At 33.5% G+C, this 24,109-nt stretch overlaps 2 protein-coding genes across 3 annotated transcripts in view; one reads left to right on the top strand and one right to left on the bottom strand.

The window, feature by feature from the left end:
- Window positions 1-3,137: 3,137 nt before the first annotated feature.
- On the bottom strand, window positions 3,138-13,542 carry LOC126809953 (tRNA-splicing endonuclease subunit Sen54). The gene is made up of 10 exons (XM_056099093.1): window positions 13,439-13,542; window positions 11,346-11,510; window positions 10,766-10,829; window positions 10,276-10,359; window positions 9,942-10,090; window positions 8,241-9,153; window positions 6,972-7,173; window positions 5,275-5,332; window positions 4,526-4,642; window positions 3,138-3,304 (listed from the first exon to the last, which is right to left on the bottom strand). Exons 1-10 carry the CDS (start codon window positions 13,459-13,461, stop codon window positions 3,154-3,156), a joined length of 1,926 nt encoding a protein of 641 aa, XP_055955068.1. The 5' UTR covers window positions 13,462-13,542; the 3' UTR covers window positions 3,138-3,153.
- A 22-nt stretch (window positions 13,543-13,564) lies between these two features.
- The window catches only part of LOC126809952 (katanin-interacting protein), a 31,477-nt gene continuing 20,932 nt past the window's right edge, over window positions 13,565-24,109 (top strand). Inside the window, exons 1-13 of one of the 2 annotated variants that reach the window (XM_050534827.2) lie at window positions 13,565-13,699; window positions 14,430-14,482; window positions 14,920-14,990; window positions 15,564-15,736; window positions 16,684-16,872; window positions 17,375-17,565; window positions 18,869-18,934; window positions 19,460-19,534; window positions 20,544-20,721; window positions 21,399-21,542; window positions 21,737-21,912; window positions 22,293-22,450; window positions 23,089-23,233. In XM_050534827.2, the coding sequence (XP_050390784.1) occupies window positions 13,693-13,699; window positions 14,430-14,482; window positions 14,920-14,990; window positions 15,564-15,736; window positions 16,684-16,872; window positions 17,375-17,565; window positions 18,869-18,934; window positions 19,460-19,534; window positions 20,544-20,721; window positions 21,399-21,542; window positions 21,737-21,912; window positions 22,293-22,450; window positions 23,089-23,233 (1,626 nt within the window). In that variant the 5' untranslated portion in view covers window positions 13,565-13,692. The remainder of the gene's footprint in view (window positions 13,700-14,429; window positions 14,483-14,919; window positions 14,991-15,563; window positions 15,737-16,683; window positions 16,873-17,374; window positions 17,566-18,868; window positions 18,935-19,459; window positions 19,535-20,543; window positions 20,722-21,398; window positions 21,543-21,736; window positions 21,913-22,292; window positions 22,451-23,088; window positions 23,234-24,109) is intronic. The other variant, XM_050534828.2, reaches the window with a different exon arrangement.

The following is a 24,109-nucleotide window of genomic DNA, read 5'->3' on the forward strand; positions in this document are numbered from 1 at the left end:
ACGGTAAATTGCTAATAATAAATTAAGTATTCCACTATGACAGATTTTAAAATGATTCCACTATTACACATTTTAAAATGATTCCACTATTACACATTTTAAAATGATTACACTATTACACATTTTAAAATTTTAAACATTTTAAAATGATTACACTATTATACATTTTAAAAAGATTACACTATTAAACATTTTAAAATGATTACACTATTAAACATTTTAAAATGATTACACTATTAAACATTTTAAAATGTTTACACTATTAAACATTTTAAAATGATTACACTATTACAGATTTTACAAGCGGTTGCCATGCAAGATTTTTACGGTAAATTGCTAATAATAAATTCAGTAGACGCGAATTTTCGTACAATAAGGGGTCATAAAGTTACGGTCTGATACCCGAAGGTATCGAAGGGAACCCAGATATTTCAGATATAAACATATTTTAGGTTTCATCAAAATCGGATAAAAATTGTGACCTTTAGAGGGGAGAGAGAAATGGGGTTTCAGGCCCACTCTACACAAACTAGGTCATTTCGGGACTAACATATGCTTTAATTTCATTTCAATAATTCGCTTGCGCGTAGGAGTCTTTAGCAGTGGGAAGAAACCGGAGAAAACCCACGAGGTTGGACAGGCGACCCTACCCCTTGTTGAGTACAACCGGGAAATCGAAACCACACTAGTTGACTCAATGACAAACCTTAAAAAACAACGCGCACGCGCTAACCGTAGAGGGTCCGCAACTTTGGTAAAACATACTTCTTTTACACTATTTGCATACGTGGAGCGGTCATTTTGTCAGGCAGTTTCCGTCCGATTTTCACTAGGGTGTACCAGTGATATAATTGAACTTTTTTAAAAATCATATAAACATTGGGACCACAACCTAAAAACGAGGTTTTTCATACAATCTGGAGTCATGATCCAGGAAGTTACAGTCCAATGAATATACGTGAATATCGAAAGGAATCAGGATCTTTGGGTTATAAACATACATTTTAATTTTAATCAGAACATTTTCGGATAGAAATTGTGACCTATAGGTGTCCAGAAGCTAAAACCTGATTTTTCGAACAATCAGGGTCCATAATCCATAAGTTACAGTCCGATACATACCAATATCGAAAGGAACTCGGATATTTTCGAAATAAACCTATATTTCAAGTTTCATCAAAATCGGATAAAAAATGTGACCTGTGGACCGGACGGACAACAGTGACGACAATACATGTCAACGTGGTAATGTGGGCGTATAAAATGATTTCACAATAACATATTTTAAAATTATTACACTATTACAGATTTTAAAATGATGATTGCACTATAACGTCGTTGGATATTAAATGGGACTTGAAGTGTTAATTAGTATGGAACAAATATATCATATTTATAATGTGTAAATTATTGTATTTTATCGTATACATTGTATATCTTACGAATTTTCTGTGTAAATTATTTAATGTTATTTAATAAAAGCTATATGTGTTACAATCAATGCAGTTTTCTACTTTTAAGTGAGAAATGGACTATAATTTATAACACCACTGTTCTCGAATTAACCCCGGATTAGTGGCAAAATATGACATGAAAGTCTGCCAGCGTTCCGGGAACACCCAACTATAACACATTTTAAACAGATTTTAAAATGATTACACTATTACAGATTTTACAATGATTACACTATTACAGACTTAAAGTAGCTAAGTCTCTAACTCAATATCATCCCAAGTCTTCCACATTGAAAACACGATTGATGTTGTGATCTTACCAGGAAAAGATGGGCATTTGATATCCAATATTTAAGACAAAATAAACATTTTACCATTGGTACACGAATTGTGTACCATAAGGCGTTTCAGCACCATTTGTAACAAGGGACTCGAAGAACAAGTCTAGACATATTCCTCAAGTCATGTCAAACTCTGATGACATAGTCTTAACTGAAAAGCGGGCCCTGTGTTCGATCCCGGAGTCCCCGGGAAATTTCATTGTGATTTTCCGGCGGCGTGGTTCCCCCTCGTCAGTGGTGTAGGACGGAGTGTCTGACAGGAGACAGCGTATAGTCGTTGGTGGGGACGCATTGGCGTGCAGATAAAAGAACCCTTGACAGTTGGAATTCGAAATAAGAGTAGGTTGTAGCGCCGCTGTCCTGGTTAGCCCAGTCGGTGCAGAAAAAGTAGGAAGTTTAACCCCAATTTGATCATTTCATATCTAAATTCGGATGTTCTTACCAATATTGGTTCACATTTGTATTTTATAGTATGTGGAAGAGAATTTTAGTACTTAGAAAAGAGTGTGTTTGGTTAATGATGCAACATGGTAACTTACTGCCTACCCCATCCTTAGTAATAAACCCTTTTCTTACAGTTTTCTTTAAAAACACGTTACCATAATTAAACATGCATTATGAAAGGGCTAAATCTGCCTATTGCAAGTCTTTCTTTAGGTCTTAAATGTTATCTAAATTATTAATTAGACATTAAGTAATTTATCAAGATCATAATCACTCTCAATATCATCGTTAGCCTGCGATATTTAGTGGATTTGAATACGTTTTCTGATGGATGATATAACGTAAAAATGGATAATCAAGACTTTGTTTATTATCGTATCAACATTATAATGACGATTGAGGCCAGTCTAAAATTGAATCGATAATATCTCGGTTCTGAGTGAAGCAATTTGACTGAAATTTCCAGCATAATAATTCTGTTATCATAGTTTGTTGATACGGAAATTAAACAGATTATTGCTTATAATGTGACGTATATAGGCCAGTTCTCCACGTACATATTTTTGTTGCATTTCCGTGTGTGTCGGTCTAATGCAAATGTAATGGGACTGTTCCATGTAACCGCCGAAAACATGTACATGAAAAACTAGCTAAAGGAAAGACTAATCCCTGACACAAAATTGCGCCTTGGTCAATATTTTTGAAGGTATCCACATTAATCATAATATAAGTCTATGGGTACCCAAATAATAAAACAGTCAGTATTCACTAGACCTTCATTAGTCTCCTTTGTCTTAATAAAATAGGTCCCCTGGCTTGGATAAACAGGGTATTACTGCTACCTGTACTATGAAGTTTTAAATAGAAGAGAATAACTTTGCTAAAAATAATTTATTACATAATAATAAAGTTATTTATCCTATTGTGATATCACTGGGTAGATTTAATTGTTGAAATGAATAAAAGGCCACATCGCCATTATCTAAAACGGCCCAATGGACAGGAACTCCATCTTTTAATGTACCTTCATGAATATCTTTTAAATTTGGAACATCATCAGTACTTCTGAAATAAATAATTATACTCTCAGAGTGAAAGAGGAATAAAATCAATACCCATCATGGATTTAACCTTTCACCTGAACCATGGATGAAATCAATACTGATATGATTATATTCTGAGTTCAGTTTATTTGTTTAAATTTTAGCAGGGCATCAAGTAGGTTACATGAGATATACACAGAACCTTGATTTTCCTCACAGGGTCATTACAAATATGCAATTAGATTACAGGTGAATGGTAGGATTCACATGCTACTTGGCCATGAAAATTATATTTGGAATGTGTTTAACCAGCTCTATCACATATGTGATAATGACTGGCACCAATATTGTCCTTTAAATTAAACCTTGTGTTGTGTGTCGATTGTTATATGTTTCTAGAAATGCAAATCAAATGATAAAGAAATGTCCTATTTACCAACTGCATAATGCAAACCTCAACTTACTTTTTGCCCAGTGTTTTTTGGGGGGGCTTCAAGTGTTATGTAAATTATTATTTATTCATATGACAATCCCATATTGAACTCTCTAGACTGTTAGATGGCCTATATCTGCATTAAATGTTAATATGACAAGGATTGCTGATAAAAGTACTGACATAATAGACTTTGTTTATTATCATGCAATGGCACCTGACAATCAAGACTATAAAATATTGGGAGTTTCCCTCAGCTTGATAAAGATGAGAGAACCCTTATTGAAATACCACTAGAAATGAATATCAAAGTAACTTGTATTCCATATAATTGTCTGCGATATCACCTTGGTGGAAGCGGACGTAAAAAAAATACAATCCATATAATCCATACAAACAATCCATATAATTGTGTCATGTTCAGTTGTTTACACTAATGAATGATATGACAAACCTGGGTTAACCACATAGACAGTATTATCAAGACATTACAATATTAATCAGTTGGGGAAACATTATGCCAATCAAAATAAAACCTACCCTTTATATATTTTTGAAAGATTATCAAGTCAGACCCAAAGTGATAATGAGGTTTAATGTCCATTAATTTAATACAATCTAGGTCAATTTGGAACAATTTGAATTTCAATAATTCTCTTGACAGGAGGGGTATGTAGCAGTTGGAGAAAACCAGAGGACTTGGAGAAACCCCCAAGTGCTTGGACAGGCAACCCTATTTCTTGTCACATTCATGCTTTGGACTGCCACCACTCATCAATTTTCTAAGCTAGATACGACCAAGATTATTACCTTGTTATACAGACTCTATGATTAGGTTTACCAGGATCTGTCTTTCTAAATTTAGCATCTGGTAAAAACACATCAAATGATATCTTAAAACTGGAATCAAACTCAGTCGGGTTCTCTCTAAAAAAAAAACAGTAACAATTTAATACAAGTCTTCAACACATCCAACAGCGTTTTGATTTTTTAAAATTCCAAAGCAATAAATGTGTCATTTATGTTAGAGAGGTCTTGAAATGGGCTATCAATATCTTCATCATATCACAACTTGCTTCAGTATACACCTACATATACATGGAAACTTGTAATACCGCTGGAATACCAGTACTACTAAAGAAGGAAAGAAGAAAACTGGGGTTAATGTCCACTTGACATAAACTAGATCATTTCGGAACTAACATATTTCAATAATTCGTTTGTGCATAGGGGTCTTGAGCGGTGGGAGGAAACCGAAGAACGTGGGGAGAAAAACCAACGAGGTTGGACAGGCGACCCAACTCCTGTCACGTACATGTGGGGAATCAAAACCATGCCACTTGACTGAATGACAGATCTTCTGATCTAATGCCCACACGTTAACCATTCAGCAACCACCCCACCCCCCTCCCCCAGTAGTACTACATCTATGTATTATCTGAGTAAAGAGTAAAAAACAAAACCTTTCAGTCTAATTTGTCATAATCTTTGCAACACGAACAATTGTCTATTAAAATGTTACTGTGTTTATCTATTATTAAAGTAATAATACAAGATACCTTTTTAATATTTCCTCTTCAAAGACTTGAATAACTTGCAGCTTACTTAGAATATTAGCTGTAAAAAATTAAATACATTTATTTTTATGAATATTACCAAACTGAGGTAATAAAAAGTTCCATATGTTGACTTTTTCTTTCCATAAAAAAACTTGTTATGGTCTTCTATACTTAATTGTATTTCCATGTTCTTAATCTTTACCAAAATTAGACCAGGGGACTGCAATGTTTATATAATTAGGGGACTAGACTCATCGCAAGAATGTACTGAAAACCAATGCACAGAGACTAACCTTTGTTTAGGATCAGGACTCGCACTGGCTTTCAATTTTTGTCCGCCAAAATAGATAATTTTTATATAAAAAAAAAATGTTCATATTTTTTTCCACCAACTGAAATATTTTATTTGCCAAAAATCTATACAAATATTTGTGACTGTCGTTTGTCTGTCTGTCTGTCTGTCTGTTCGGGGTTGGTGGCTACACTAGGTCTGCCCCGAGTCTGAAATTTGGGGTATAGGGGTAGCTCGGACCGGGGAGTAACATAGGCCAGGTGGCGTTAGTCTACCACTTCCGGTTTTGGAGTTATGACCCCCGAGCGAAGCCGGGTATTTCGGGGTTGGCAGCTACACTAGGTCTGCCCCGAGTTTGAAATTTGGGGTATAGGGGTAGCTCCGACCGGGGAGTAACATAGGCCAGGTGGCATTAGTCTACCACTTCCGGTTTTGGAGTTATGACCTCCGAAGCGAAGCCGGGTATCCTGCTAGTGTGTGATAAAAAAGACAACATCTAACAATTTTATGTCTCAGCTAGGCTTATTATAAAACAATTACCGATATACAACAACTTTAAAATCTGTTTTTACATAATAGATTAGCAAAGTTTGGATTTCATAAGATCGGATTTTATTTTTGGTGACTTTAGTCTATTTGAACACTGTACTGCACAATATATTTTCAGTATTTTACACGTCAAATCTCATCCAAGGATTGCCAATTTTGGCGACGATAATACATGTATAATACAAATGGCGAACTTTTTTCTCTCAACAATCGTCACTATTATCGACCCACGACGACCAGTGGTGATAATATAATTTGAAATAATGATATCCGATAGGCATGCTTGTATATTTTACATGCCGTATATGAAGCCAATGTAAACAGAATTCAGCCATAAAAATATTTAATTCTCTTTGAAAAGAACTGTCGGACATTTTGATTACATGTATTACCTTTTTTATTTAAGACGAAACGAAACATAAAATCACTGCTTGGATTAATCATTAGGAGTAAATAATGACTTGAGATAGGCTTTATATATATCATTGGCAATTATCAATCAATTAATCATTAATCCAAGATAATGTATTAGTATTACTCATTGACACGAACGCGATCCACATTATCAGCCAGTTGATTAATTTATAGTATCCCACCATGTGATTGAAACTCAATAATGGTTAATCCAGGATAAATACGATTAGAATTTTAAGATTTTTTTTACGCCAGTTCTCAAAAAGAATCGCCAGTACCACAAAACACTATCGCCAAAATCAAATTTTAATCGCCACTTTCAAATTGAGCCCTGTTTAGGATATTTCAAGTCTGGTTCATATTTTTCAGGGGTGTTCTAGCTGTTCAAACGGGATGACAAATTGAACATTTCTTAAATAGATCAAATTACATGTAAATTTACCTGTAGATGTTGCATCTTCAGGTCTAATAAGGGGAGTTACTTCCCCTTGCCATAAAATATCTGCTGGTGAATCTGTTTCTAGACATTGTTGAGCTGTCTGTCTGTCTGTCTGTTCGGGGTTGGTGGCTACACTAGGTCTGCCCCGAGTCTGAAATTTGGGGTATAGGGGTAGCTCGGACCGGGGAGTAACATAGGCCAGGTGGCGTTAGTCTACCACTTCCGGTTTTGGAGTTATGACCCCCGAGCGAAGCCGGGTATTTCGGGGTTGGCAGCTACACTAGGTCTGCCCCGAGTTTGAAATTTGGGGTATAGGGGTAGCTCCGACCGGGGAGTAACATAGGCCAGGTGGCATTAGTCTACCACTTCCGGTTTTGGAGTTATGACCTCCGAGCGAAGCCGGGTATCCTGCTAGTGTGTGATAAAAAAGACAACATCTAACAATTTTATGTCTCAGCTAGGCTTATTATAAAACAATTACCGATATACAACAACTTTAAAATCTGTTTTTACATAATAGATTAGCAAAGTTTGGATTTCATAAGATCGGATTTTATTTTTGGTGACTTTAGTCTATTTGAACACTGTACTGCACAATATATTTTCAGTATTTTACACGTCAAATCTCATCCAAGGATTGCCAATTTTGGCGACGATAATACATGTATAATACAAATGGCGAACTTTTTTCTCTCAACAATCGTCACTATTATCGACCCACGACGACCAGTGGTGATAATATAATTTGAAATAATGATATCCGATAGGCATGCTTGTATATTTTACATGCCGTATATGAAGCCAATGTAAACAGAATTCAGCCATAAAAATATTTAATTCTCTTTGAAAAGAACTGTCGGACATTTTGATTACATGTATTACCTTTTTTATTTAAGACGAAACGAAACATAAAATCACTGCTTGGATTAATCATTAGGAGTAAATAATGACTTGAGATAGGCTTTATATATATCATTGGCAATTATCAATCAACTAATCATTAATCCAAGATAATGTATTTGTATTACTCATTGACACGAACGCGATCCACATTATCAGCCAGTTGATTAATTTATAGTATCCCACCATGTGATTGACACTCAATAATGGTTAATCCAGGATAAATACGATTAGAATTTTAAGATTTAATTTACGCCAGTTCTCAAAAAGAATCGCCAGTACCACAAAACACTATCGCCAAAATCAAATTTTAATCGCCACTTTCAAATTGCGCCCTGTTTAGGATATTTCAAGTCTGGTTCATATTTTTCAGGGGTGTTCTAGCTGTTCAAACGGGATGACAAATTGAACATTTCTTAAATAGATCAAATTACATGTAAATTTACCTGTAGATGTTGCATCTTCAGGTCTAATAAGGGGAGTTACTTCCCCTTGCCATAAAATATCTGCTGGTGAATCTGTTTCTAGACATTGTTGAGCTTTCTTCAACTTACTTTTGTATTCTTTCCAATTACTTGCACTAACTGTTGTTTTAGCTTTAACCCAGTCTGCATACGAAAAATGCAAGTCTTTGTCAACAGGATTCGTAGGGTCAAATCGTGGTACAGAATACTTAGCCTGGTGTTCTAAAACATTAAATTCACAAGATTCCTCAATTTTTATTCCTTCAGGGAGATACTGTTCAAGGGGCACATTCACAGTCACATGATCTGCATTTGCTATGTTAGGGAAGCAGATCTGAGAGAAGTCCCATTTCGTTTGTTCTAAAGACAAATTGGCCGATGCTTTTGAAGAGCAAAATTTATTGATATCACAATGTAGAGAATCAAATTCGTTTTTTACAGGATTGTTTAATTGGTTACTTCTGTTTCGATTATTTTCACTTTTATCACAAATTTTACCCTCTTCTGTGAATTCTTCATTTTTGTCTATAATGAAACCACAAATATCACTAGTTTCTGTTTTGCTTGAAAGTTCTTTATCTGGAGAAACCAAAAAATCATCCTCAACATCATCATCTGTAATGTCACATTCTTTGTCATTCTTTTTCCTTTGTTTTTCCAACCGCATTGATAAATCTTCATCACACACACCATCAGCTATATGGTTAATATTTTCATCAACACTATCAATATTTCTATTCATTTCTTTTTTCTTTCTTTTTCTCTTTCTAGGTTTGCTGACATGCTGATTTAATTTAATAGAAACTTCATAATCTGTAGACCTTAAGTTAAAAAGTTTAAAAGATAAATTGCAGAACTTTCTTCAGGCCTTAATTGTTATATAAAGTATTAATTAAACATTTATTAACTTGCAAAGACCATAATCAACTCTTAATGCCATTGGATGCTTTAGTATTTCAAAGAATTTGAACATAATTGGCAGTTAATCATTTAATTAAAAAATGGATAATCAAGACTCTGTTTACTATCGTAACAACGGTAGCAATGTCGATCGAGAATCTGCTATTCTCGAAACAGCCCTAACGTCACTCAGAATGAAGTAAAATGACTGAAATTTTCAAGATATTCCCTTTTCATTATCTGGTTTTTAGCTATTGTAGCAAGAACTGTCAGCTCTTTATCTAAATGTTACGTAATGCATTTTTAATACAATTAAGACCTGAAGAGTTTATTTACTACAAGGATATAACAACTTCATTTTTACGTGAAAATAAATAGTCATTGATATGACAGTATCTAAGAGTTTCAGGATATGAAATAATGACTTAAGACATGAACTTTATTATCAAATTATTAAACATATTAGGATTATCGCATCATATGTCCTAATATTTAGCATACATGTCTATCAATGCTTCCTCTGATAGTAATTTTCAACAATTGATCTCTGAAGTATTTCAGGGATTAAGAAAGAAGTTACAGCAGCAAAATCTTACATGAAATTTAATTGATTCTACAACTATTAAGGAAGACATACAGAAAAAGAAAATATTAACACGCAACTATATATATCTGTTTAACAGGATATCAAGAAAGACATAAATCTTACAATGGTTGATGTCGTCTGACTAGGTATCCATGGCGACGTAGATGACAATAAACCTGATACTCCTCTAGATTAATACCATGAGACATAAACTCATTATAAGCTTCCTCAATACTCAATGGAATATCATTATAGGCTACTTCTAACATATTCTAAAATAAATAGAAAATAGGTTTCAAAAATTAAACACAGGTTGACAGGCCATGAAATATAAGCCTGCTTGTATCACTGTCAATAGTGCTTTAATAACAATTATTCAAAAACATATTTATATGATACTCTAAAACATTGATTGTGACAAGATTTTAATTTTGATACATGTATATATATTACTTACTGATTCCATTAAGAATAGGGCTTCCTCAGGATACAGCCATTTCCTTTTATGATCTACAAAACCCATGTTACTCCAAAATTTACCCTGCATTGAAAAGTTCGAAATATAATTTACATCACTGTTAATCTACTGTACTCACCAAGATGAGTACCTCTGAGTTTCTAAATTTCTGGGAAAACTGTTATTCAAAACAATGCACATTTGTCAGTAAACAAAAAAGAGGAGTTCAGAGTTTTGCTCATAGAAATTCCATAAGGTTCAGGCCTTGGGCTCAAATGAGTAACCATACCACACTTGTCAAAATTCCAGTGAAAAGATTTTCCTGTACAATCATCACAAGCTTTAACTGAAAGATAACTTTACAAAAAGCATCATAATTTGTCAGCCAAAAATTTCAAAGTCTGATAAGAGTTTTTCTTTAATACCCACAATACAGTGATAAGAATATAAGTTCACATTAAATGTGGTCATATAATATGTAGAAATTTACCATTTCCCTTTCAAATTCTATCAAATACTTTTCTGGATTCCATATTCCCCGAACTAAATTACCTCTGAAAAAGAAACAACCTATGTAATGAACGATTACATAATTCTATGTTAAAAATAGGTAAATTCATATAAACAATACACAATGTGTAGAAATCCTGAAATATACTAATGTCCAAAAGAAAGCATACACTCAGTATTTCGTCCTGCTTCAAACAAAGTCATTTTTCCATTGTATGCGGTATTTGGGTACGATGTCAATTTGTTTTGCTATTTATTTGCTTAGAAATATTGAGTTTGGACGCAAAGACATGTTCAGTGTAGTTTTATCATATTTTGTTGATTTAAACAAAACTTAGTCATATTTTTAGTGTGTATACTTTCTTTTGAACATTAGTATAGTTAAAATTATCTGCCTGAAATTTGGTGATTATAGGTGCAAAACAAGAGTCATATTGAATAGGGTGGAGTTCAGAATAAAAATGTGCCCATTTGCCATTTACCTACATGTATTTTTCATAAAACATTGTACAAGTCTTTTGTTAGAACAAAAAAATTTTCTAATTTTAGACCATACTTACAATTTTTCTGTTCTTTGTTCTTTCAGTAATGCGTGTCTTTCTTCATAGTATGAAGATAGACGTTTAGCTTGTATCCATGATCCATCAAATTCAATTTCCTTACTGCCACCTTTCTGAGGTACACTATGGTCACATGTTAAATGATTCTTGAATAATTCAGAACCACTGAAAATAAAAATAAAAAAGCACATGACAAACATAAATTTATTTGCTCACATGTGGCATCCATTATACCTGAGAAAACTCTTGAGTAAAAATTTATCCAAGAGCACCATTTCAAAGATCAAAGAGGATTTAACAATCAAATATTTATTTGAATCAAATTCTATACTGTATAACTATTAGAGTTGACAACATAAGTACATGTAGGCCTACATGTACTAGTATTTTATGTCAATATCTTTTATTATTACGGTATTTCAAAGAAATCAACTTATTCAAAACTCAACAGACTAATCCTATGGCTAATTAAACACTTTATTCAACACTTTATTTTGACCATATGTGCATGTTTTGAGGCTGATTAACTCTGAGGTTAAGCTCCTTTATTAAGAAATGAAATGGGGTTTAAATGGCTCCCCTCCCTTTAAAGAACATGGTGGATCGAGACAATATGATGTAAACTTTCCTGTCAGTAAGCATACGCATCGAAGTGTTTCATTTGATTAGACCCAATCCCACTCAAGCACCGCTATACTCTGCACAAATTTCTGTTCCAAATTATGACTGGACAAATAGTCAGATTAACAACCAATACCTAACTGTGTAACAATATCATTCGGGTTTAAGCAGAGCTCCATATTTTGTTTACATCAGTGCATAGCAGATTATTGCAGAAAAACTAATTGCATGACAAACAAGGCTATCAAAAGCAGATACAATGTAAACAATACTGTATGGAGACGAACAATACTTTCACCGTTTTTAATACCTTAGATCACTGTCCAAAGTTTTAGGGAAGACCCCAGATTAAAAGAAGGGCTGTCATGCTGCTGTACTTAGGAGAGATTTAGTTGAACAGGAAGAATAGACACACTCCCTCAAAAGCTCAAGTATCATAAGTCAATCCAGCAACAGCCAGAGAGTGATTTCTCGAGCCATTGCTTCAGGAATATGGTAGGGTGCCCCGTGCAGCGAAAATTTTCCCTACAGAAAGTTGAACTCGACACGGCGAATATACACAATTCAGTGGCTTGTCTCGAAGTGATTTCTGGCTGATCACGCAGTGCAATAACACTCAGCATAAGAGTCTATGAGTCTATAAATACATGTAACCATCGCACGTGAAATTCTCTACACATCCATCAACTATTACAGCCGTAAAAAATCTATTATTGACGATTCTGAATAGCAGTAATATTTAGCTTTTTGGTTATTACAATTGCTTTATCATTAACTAAACCGTTAGGAGCGGCATCTTTTGGTTTAATACAAATAATATCTCTGAAACACTCGGGTTAGGCAAGAACATGATAATCAGACGGAGAATGGTCGGTAGACAGTTTAAGCAAGACTAATTTCAAAACAAGGGCACATAACCTATTTTTTACTCAAAAGTGCCTGGATGTTATGGCCGACACTTGTAAACATTTTTCAGTCTAATATTTATGGATGGTTAAATGGTCATATCTTATTAAGTACAACATGGCCGTTTATTTAGTGACTATAAATGTGAGAAACTGATTTAAGGCTTGGTATATATATATTTATTAATATTGTGGTGTAATTGTCGAGATATTTATTTATGGTGGGGCACCCTAAATATGCTCAGTTCAGTGAGTAGCTACAGTCATTATTATTATTGTCATGCATGAGACAGTGTATTCTTACTCTTTCAAGAACACCTGTATGTCCTCGCGCCACCCCTCATTTATTTATCTTACAAAAGTTAAAGTTCTATTGTCATAAACGTGAACTTGTGTTATGTCACTTATAAGTTATGATATTATTATTATTATCTGACATATTCATTCATATGACAATAATGTTGGTTTTATTGACTTGTGACTTACAAACTGTTTATTTAAGAAAAAAAAAAACATATAAAAATAACGTTGACCAAGGCAGTGATGCATTAATTTCAGAAAATCTACCTCAGGACAATGTTTGGATTCATCTTTATCAACTATTTAATCGTAAAGTGTATATTTCAAAACATTATAATGGGCGCTGCCATTTTTCTGTCCCGCGGTAAATGTTAAATTTACGCATGCGCAGGTGAAAAGTTTACAAATGGTGGAATGTTGCTGCTTTTACAAACAACTGTCAACAACAACCTTGTTAACCTGAAGATTATGTTACCTGCACAATGGAATAAAAACCGGAACTAAGTTAACTCGGATCTAATATGGATCGTAAGTTCGATATAGAAACAGACTTTTAGAAACATGCGGGTTGGCAAATTATATTTCTTGTCATAGTATTTTTAAGCTGGAAATTAAAAGCCAAAGGACCGACCCATTGATCCAATCAATTTCAACTAAACTTATTGAACTCAGTAATATTCATATTCATTGCTGTCATTCATATGTTGAAAGTTAATAGCAGTCCAGTCTTCAAAAGTGAATTGAACGAGGAAAATAACTAAATTGAACGAGTTAGATTATCCATTTTCTCTGATACATGTCTGCTGCAGCAAGGACAGTCTGTAGTGTCTATCCATCAAATCAATAGCAATGCAAATCACTCGGTAGCCCTATAGTATAGTAGTCATCATTTTGAAATTGTTGGCAGATATAAAAGTCTGTGGTTTCTATCACCACAGATGTAGGCCTACATATTACCGTTGAATAGAAGCCAGCAGTGGTTACTTCAACGTACTACCGGTACTTCAGACTAACTAATGTTTCTGTTTTGCTATTTACCCAGTTATGTGTTATGTTAGTACTAGTGGTGGTTGTCATGTGCAAGGCAGAGTATGGGTTTCTTTTGAACCATGAAGACCATGTTCTATTACACTATTTTGTCATGATCATATGTTTTAGTTTGATTGTCTTTTAGGATCAACAGTTCTATATTCTGGTACTTACAAAAGACTTTGAGTTACCGGTAGCCTACTTCTATATATATTCATCTTTCTTTTAGGAGGAAAATACAGTAAAACAAATAAAAAAACAGACAGCCGGCTATCAGCCAAGGTACGTTTTCTTCCGTGGACCAACTTCCATCAACATTGTATCGCAAGCCTGGACATATGAGGCAATTGTCACAGACTTTGTCCAGTACAAATTACTACACAATGTCTATATACAAGCCTGGACATACATGTACGACACCTGACAAATTATTACACAATGTATATGTTAAAGATACATGTATTATGTTGTGTGATAATTTAATTTTTGTTTTACAAAGTCTGTGACATGTGCCTTATTTCCAGGCTTGCAAATTGTACCACAGATATCTTTCATTCTTTATTAATAATTTACAGAATAACTTGTAACAAATCATTTCTAATGGATGTATATTTTATGCTATTATGTGGATGCACATGAACCATATATCTTTCTGTTATCAAAATAAGTACACACTCAGTATTATGTATTAATATTATGTACTTTGTTGTATTTTTCAGTCAGCTGCTATAATAGAAGAGGTGTTACCAGGATATGATGAATATCTGCTTTTACTTCAGGAAAAAAACAGGTAAGCTCAAGGCATATTCAATTGAACATTCAAGAATTGACTTCTCTCAATCCTCTGAAAGGTGTCAGTCGAGGAAACACAAAAATTTCGGGCTTCAAGACGTGCCAGCTGAATATTAATATTTGCGACCAATCACCACTTCTGATATGTTTGATTGGGTCTTGACATGACCCTATCATCTGTCATTTTGGAACCTTCCGGACTGGCAATCGAATATCCCCTTTGAATATTAATCCATGTTAATTTTTATTATCAACAAACATGCGTTACATGTACATGTAGTCGGCCCTAAATATAGGACCTGATTTTACTGTTACTTTATTTAATGTATTTATCGTGGATAAGCAGACTAAGAAGGAGTAATTGATGAACAGGATTGGAATATAGTGCAAATGCAGTTGTTGCATTGCTTTATATAATTAACTGACATATTGCATGTATAACCATGCAGTGAATTTCATATTTAATCATGAATGAATACTAGTAATTATTGAGATACTGTTGCTGCATGTCTTATTACCATGATTACAAAAAACAAAACATGTACATATTATTGGACTATGATTGTTTCAGATTAGTAAAGAAACTACGTAAAAAAGACAAGAAACAAGTAGACTTAGAGAGAAAAGAGCAGGGTTTTTCTCTGTATGTAAATGGAGCTAATGCTGAACTTCAACCAACAATTGATACATCCCCATCATCAGCTAGTAAATCTAGTAAACAGAAACTACCTAGAACAGCTGGAGGTGATTACTAAAAAAGTTTAAACATACTTTCCCGTGTATAAACTGTGTGATTTGATGATATATTTGGACTAATCATATTCAAACTAATTAATCTATCAAAAATTTGCTTCAAATCCCTCTCAGGAAAATACCTCCAGCTATAAATAAACTTTTGTTAGAAGCCATGGCTGTCACCTCAATTCATTGAGGCCTAAGTATATTCTTGATTATTTTCTGTCAACTTCTTTTGCACGTTGACACCCCTCAATGTTCCCAAAACTGCCTAACCGTTTGATTAAGAAATAATAACTGCTCCCTCAGTCAAGCTAACACACAATAAGCTGGCAGACGACAGTCGTGTTGCCAGTTAGTGATACTCTGACATTTTTGCCCAGTGCTTGCCCCATGGGTGTTTTTCGGGTAATCCAGTATTTTTCTAGCAAGACTTAGTGTTTATACTTTCCATACACAGTATACCAAATTTGCCATACTTTTATTGAAAATAACTACCCGATAAATACTTTCGGGACAATGTATCCACAATTCTACATTGTGAATGTATTGCTCAATTTACTTAATGGATTCATTCTTATAATATTCTCAAATTAGAACTGTAAAAGTTATCAAATATGGCAGATGTACCCTTTAACCTATATTTTGTGTTTAAATTTGAACTAGGCATACTACCCAATATAATCTTTGAATGACATTTAGCGATTGAACATAATATAACACAACACAGTTCTATGGATAACAATCACTATATTATATATACACACAACATTTCACTGGTCAGTCTCAAGTATTCAAGAACTGTGTTGTGTTATACTACCCAATGAGTTATAATCGTAGTTCATTGGCCATGTGTCAAAACACATACAGCATTCACCACTATCTAATATTAATATATTAGCTCTAACAATAAATTTAATCATTCTGTTAACTGTTTCAATTATTAAACCTTTCAGAAGTTCGAAAAGCACATGGACCTCTCACCCACAGAGATCTGGAATTTCTTGCTAAAGAAGAGAGAGAAAGAATGAGAGAAAGGCAACGAGCCAAAACAGCACCTACAAAAACTCGTAGAAAGAATTGGAATGTTGAATCAATAGAACTAACAACGGAAAAAGGAGCTAATAGAAGGATACATGCACCAGGTATGGTTCGATTTTATTTCGAATAGGAGATGGCTATGAATTGACCGAGATATTGAACAAGTATATATATATTGTGCATTTATCTGCTATAAAGATTAAAAATCTTTATCAGAAAACTGTCATAAAAAATTAGCCACATTTGATCATTTACTTGATTAACTATAATACCATCTCACAAAAACTTTCCAACAAAAATGTGGGAAATATTTTATTCGCCCAAGAATAGTTTTTATTGTCAGTTTAGATTTGCTGTGTAATTATAGCGAAAACCTTCGCTAAATCAGATAGCAATTATGGTTAAATCAAAACCATCAGACAAAACAATCACAAAAAACATTACTTTTCCTTTCTCAAGATTTTGATTAGCTAGCAAGAGAACTTGTTAGACTTATAAAACAATCAACCATAATTATGTCTGATGGTTAATTAGATTTTTTTATAATTTTATGCTAATTATTATAATCCTATGATTATGTATGCCAAATGTTTTTAACTATTCCAGAGATATTAACAGGAAGATATGAAGAAGATTTTGAATCTGATAATAGTTCTGATGGTGATATGGAAATAGATGCTGCAAATCATACCAGACCAACCTCACCTAGAAAAACAAGCTATGTCAAGAAGAAAGCGACTGAAATACGACAAGAGATGGCGAATAATAGAATGACATTAAATATAAATGATGTTAAGGTAAGAAGAAAACCGTTATAAAATATTTATACCTTATTTTGGGACTAATAGGATGGATTTCGTGGCTCGACAAGAATGACGAATAAAAGAATGACATTATATTATTATATAAATGATGTTAGGGTCAGAAGAAAACATTATAACAAACATATTTATACATCATTTTGGAACTAATAGGATTGACTTTGTTGCTCAGTGGGAAATGTGCTGGCTCACTAATCTAAGATCTGGGGTTTGATCCTTGTGTCTACCAAGAAAATTCCCTGAAACCAAGTCGGTATGCACATAAAAGAACCCTTGGCTATTGTAATTTGGAATAAGAATAGGCTGTTGTGTCAATGTCTGGGAAGAGTTTCCTCATAGCACGGCTGGTGCAGAAAAGTAGGATGTTAAACCATATTTTATTTCATTTCAGGATTGACTTTCTATTTAAAATAAATAGTCGACTTGAAACTTTAACTTAGGTCATTGACTGTATATATCAGGGAACCACAGTGGCTAGCCTGGAGGTAGCAGGTTCGATCCCGGTGTTGACCAAGAAAGTTCTTTGGGTTTTTCCGGCGTGGTTTCCCTTTGTCAGCTGGCTAGTCGTTCCAATGGAATGAATAACCGAGGTCGCGTGTACACATTGACGTGCACGTTAAAGATCCCTTGGCAGTTGGAATTTGATATAAGAGTAGGCTGTCCAGACAAAATTTCCCTTATATAGCTTACTGTGTGGCATATGCTGGTCGGAGCAGAACAGTAGGACATTAAATCCCATTTTATTTCATGTATAAATCGGGGATATGTGATCAATGTACTTGAGTGCAATATGGACAGGGATTATCATTCACTGAAGTAGACAAGATTACTGTAATCTATCATGTTGTACTCAAGGCAGATTAAAAATAATTATCTCTCTATGATAATCCCTTTATCCCCATGTAATCTTTTAGCACTGTGATAATTAGGTAATATTGTTTGTTAACATTATTTTTAGGTACATATACTCAGATCTTATTTTTAGTACAATGAAGGTTATAGTTATTATTAAATTAAGCGATGCATCTGTAGTTGGCATTTAAAACTTTGGTAAGACAAACTCTGGTTTATGATAGATTTAAATAAAATGCAAATAATTGGATGGGGAACGGTAAATGGCATATGTTTTTGAATTTTCTTTGGGAAAGAATGAAACCCACTCCAAACTACTATACAATGAGTTTTGTCGACTTTTTTCAGTGGAAATACTCATACCCAGCTTGGGTTAGGATCTTATTTCTAATGCTGGGCAACCATTATCAATTTTTTCTTTTTACAGAAATTGCGACAAAGTTTAGAAATGAACGGCAATATTAAACAAAGTCTAGCTATGGAAATTAGCTCAGTAAGTACTTCATTCTCTATTCTGTACAAACATTTACAATTAGACTATAGATTGTTATGTTATTTATCATTTAAGTCTTTTAAATTTCATCCAATTACCTCACTAGATCCTGAGGCAGGCATCATCCAGAGATCTTTGTCAAATCTCCATTTTCATTTTATTTTACTATTATAATACAATAGTATAGTTTGTTTACCTATCTATAGAGGTCTTTTTACACATTTGATTTTATGTGACCAGTGATGGCAAAATGAGTCTGAAGTCACAAGTCATTGTGTACGATATATGAACAAAAATGTTGAAATAGGCTAAAATGTAAAAGAAAAGTTATTTTATTGGTCAAATATAATCTTTTATCTTTCATGTTATGTCATTAAAATGATAGTTTAGCCTATTTTTGTTTATAATCGTAAAAGACTTGCAGCTTCCAACCCATTTTGCTATCTTGGGTCACATGTTTTATTTTACTAGTAATATTATTAGATTAGTTTTTATTTTCAATATTTGATATAAAAATAATATTAGGTACCAATACCTGTTCCTTTCACGGAAGATTCTTCTTACTCCAGTGATGATAACTATATTGAAGAAATTATCCAGGTTTCTCATTTAATTTCTGCATGTATCCCTCGTTAAGAATTAATACCTGATTAACATATGAGTTATATGGGCATGACTGTCTGATGTCCATGTCTAAGTTCCCCAGATATATGTAGCCTATGGTTTTTCTTGTTATCATGTTCTTGTTTGATGATGGTTTACATTGGGCCATGTCTTATTTATATGGGCATGACTGTCAAATGTCTAAGTTTGCTTCGATTGTTTTTAGCCTATGGTTGTATTGTTATCATGTTCTTGTTCTTGTTTTTATGATGCTTTACACAGGCTCCGGTTTTAAAAGTTTGAATATTGTGTAATTACAGTAATTTTATTAGTAGTTTTTGATAAATCTATCAACAAGTTTAGTTTTTGGTAATACATGTACATCTGAATTCAAGACATGAACTCCACAACTATATAATAAATAGTACATCTATTTGGTTAAGGACTCATTGCTTTGATTAGAATAGATTAAAATTGAATGGTAGATATACAAATTATTTTAGTTATATATCTGTAGAACAGCTGAATTAATAGTAGTAATTTCTAACATTTTTTATATTATAATAATTGGGATCTCTTAGACCTAGTATATTATAGTTTGTAGGCTAACTAACATAAGTAAATCAATTATACAGTTTTAATTATAATTACTGCAAGAATTGACCATAGCATGAACTTTTAAAATTAATTTTACCTTTTGTGAATGAGAAAACTGTTGGTATTTTGTTTTAAAAAATAAAATACATCATGAAATTAATGCTACATAATACTAGATATTCTACCGAATATCTGGCATCTAGATTTAATGTTTATGGTTCAAGCAGATGTCCTCTAACTAAATATTCTATATTATTTTCTGGGTTAGAAAAATAACTCCAATCTTGGTGATATATTATTTACCTTTAAAAGACTTTCAACGAACAAGTTGATATGTTTTCTATAGTATTCTGTTATTCCCAAATCCGAGCCATATGAATAGTTGTAAAGGTGTTATTGGATATTGTAGGATGAATCTGAAGATGAGTTAGCACCAACAATAGAAGAAGAGTCAGATGAAGATGAAGTAGAAGAAGAATTAATATCATCAGTAGATAGTTTAAACATCAATAACTCATCAGAAAAAAAACTTAATCCTTTTAAACCAGGAGAAACTATTGTTCTAGAATTTGCGCCGAATGCTAAACGTATGTTACTATAGTTATTAATTTATTCTCATGTATATTGTTATAATTTGTAATTATGACATACATATATTTGTGGACATACATAAAGTTTATTGTTGTTTACATTTTCACTAACACTATTGTCCCTTTCCCTCTCTCTATTTCGCCTGTCCAACCACGTGGGTTTCCTCCGGTTTCCTCCCACTGTTAAAGACCCCTACGTGCAAGCGAATTATGTAAATAAATTAAAACCATATGTTAGTCCCGAAATGACCTCGTTTGTGTCGAGTGGACGTTAAACCCTGTTTCTCTCTCTCCCTCTCTCTATTAGCTCTTTGTCATGTTTCAACCTAGTGGGTTTTCTCTGGGTCCCCTGGTTTTACTCGAACTGCTTAAGATCCCTACTTGCATTCGAATTATTGGAATGAAATTTAACATGTTAGTCCTCAAATGACCTAGTATGTGTTGAGTGGATGTTGAAATTTATTTATTTTTGTCAAGTTTCTGAATTTTGTCAAGTTTCTGAATTTTGTCAAGTTTCTGAATACTGCCAAATCTCCAGTACCGGTAAATGTATGTAATTGCACCAGTAAATGTATGTTATTGCACCGGTAAATGTATGTTATTGTACCGGTAAATGTATGTTATTATACCTAAAAAAAGTTTTCAGACATACTTCTGTTCTTTTCTTGTCACAGAGAGAGTTGAACGTAATTTATCAACTGTTAAAAGAAAAGAAAACGATGGTCCACTTCTGTCTGCACGGAAGTCGTCTGAAAGTCTTATATCTCCTAGATCAGGAAAACAAGTTATCCTTAATGAAACAAAAGAATTACAGTCAGGTAGGCAGCTATATTCCTGAAACATGGAATTATTATCATTTTCTATTTAGTAGGGAAAAAGGTGAAATTCACTTTAATGTTATTCTGTCCAAAAGTATAAATTTCAAATAAATATTGTCAAAATGTTTTTTAATGGATCCCTCTTTTCTAAAGATATGAAAGTATTGCCACTATTGGATTACTTATGTTTTTAGTTTCAAAACCTAAGAAACAGTTACAACCTATATCAGCCAATAGAAAAAGTTCTAATGGAGGGAAAGATAGTCAAGAAGAGGCAGCAGCAGTTTTAGCAGCGTTACGTGCCGAGAATGCACAAGCTGAAAAATACACTAAGGAAATCAAATCCAAAACAAAATTTACACCAGACAAGGTAAAATGATGGATTACGCTTAATAAAAATTGAAACACATTTATATTGGTTTAGCCAATCTTTCAATATTATGCAAAATTAACACATAGTTACAATTAGAAGAAGCTAGATGATTGTCTGATCTTCTGCAGAAATTGAGAGATGTAAGAATGTAGTTTGTACCTCAGCAGTGCAAATATGGTTGAAAACAGTAATTGAGTAATAAATGTAGATTTGTTGTTCTCCTGTTGTAAGAAAATGAAAAATTTACAGAATGATGTGCATATTGTACATATTGTACATATGTTATGTATGACTTGTATTTCTTTGTGTCTGTATTGATGTTTATTAATGATATACTTGCTAAATAAAAGTTAATTTTTCTTATGTTGATTTTATAGGTAGTGTCAAAAAGTCCTCGACCTAGTGCCTTATCGTCTCCTGTAAAATCTTCACAATCTCGTCCACTTCCTGTTTTATCTACTAGTTGTGATAATGGTGAATTAACAGATAAAAAATTATCAGATATTGTAGAGAAAGTTCTGGTAATGCCACCCAAGTAAGTAGATTAACAACCTTACTTTGTTTATAAATTGATCTTCTTGCTTATTAATAGCTTAGTCCAGGTTGTAGCAAGGTCTCTATAGATAAGACATGTCAAGACATTTTTTTTTTGTTAAATTAGGTGTGATGTCATGTCTACACTTAAATATGCTTTATGTAATATTTTAGATAACGCTCTGTCCGTTCTTGCTGTTCAAAAATAGATAATGAGAAATGAATTGAAAATTTCAAATTACTTTATTCTGAGCCAAGTTATGAGTGTTTGAAGGTTTGGCATGATAGTCTTAATTGTCAAGTACCATTGCTATGATAATAAACAATTCTCGATAATCCATTTTATCGTTAAGTTACTAAATGGCAAAGGGGTTCCTAATCCATTTAATATCTAAGCCATCCAATGGTCTAGAGAATTTATTAACGGCTTGTCATGTGAATAAATGACTAAATAATAGTTTATATAGCATTTGAAACCAGGAAAAAGTAGATCAAATTCCACACAAAATATTTAAAATAAGTAAAAATAAGTTCTTGTTTTACAAGTATTATTTGACCCTAAGAGAACTAAGAAATTTGACTATTAATTAAATGGCATATTAACTGAATTAAAATAACATAACATGTATTTATTTGTAGACAACAGTGTCGTCTTGTTAAGTTATTAGAGAAATTAGATGATGATACTGCTAAATATAAACCTAACACTGAATCCAGTCAAATTTATTCTTCGAAAAAACCTTTAAAAGCTATCACTCCAGTCTCCAGTATGGTTCAAAAACAGGTAATGTCCATCATGTTTCTATTTTAACCCTTTCAATTTTAGACGTAAATCCACTGCCTGTGCTAGACCCTTTTTTGAGGAAAAAAGGGAGGTTGGAACTGAATGCCAAGCAGTACTTATGGAAGCTTTTATGAAAAATCTTTTTGTCTGTTGGGATGGGCATGAGGTTGGGCTAAGAGGAAAAAATAGAATTTTGGAAATTTGCATAATAATGTAGTCACTTGACGTCATGGCGGCCATTTTGGATTTCATATTTCTCACTAAAGCTAACACGAAAACGAATTTTTCTCCATGAAATACTTAAAAGATATTGTTTTTTTCACTGGATTTTGATAAAGATATATAAAATGAACAAAAATATCAATAGCAGCCATGAGCAATGCCGCCACGAACACGCGCATCACGTCTCCCGCTGCCATGACCACGTGCGGATTGCAATACCTTGTTTTTACTTTCACTTTCACTTTCATCCCCAAGTCCTATATCATTATCAATATAGTCAGTCAATAGATCTACACGTTCGGGACTCAGGAATTGCCTACGTCTTTTACGATCCAGCAGGTCAGCATTATTATCAACATCAGAATTATTGTCAGAATCTACTGCAGACACAGGGCTATCGTGTTCACATTGGGCTTGTTCATCATGCACGGGAGACATAGCTAGCCATGGGCGGAACGTCGCGCAACAAATCACACACTTCATAATACCAATCACTGTCCTCACTACTATCATTATCAAGTAACTGGAAACGAATTATGTGTATCACCCGCCTCGAAATTGTCCACGTGTTGGTGAGCAAGACGTCATTCACGACTTCGTCGAGAGTGCATCGTCAACATTGTCACTATGCACTCCGCCATTTTACGGTTTGCC

Source organism: Patella vulgata, chromosome 2, assembly GCF_932274485.2.
Source record: "Patella vulgata chromosome 2, xgPatVulg1.2, whole genome shotgun sequence".
NCBI lineage: Eukaryota > Metazoa > Mollusca > Gastropoda > Patellidae > Patella > Patella vulgata.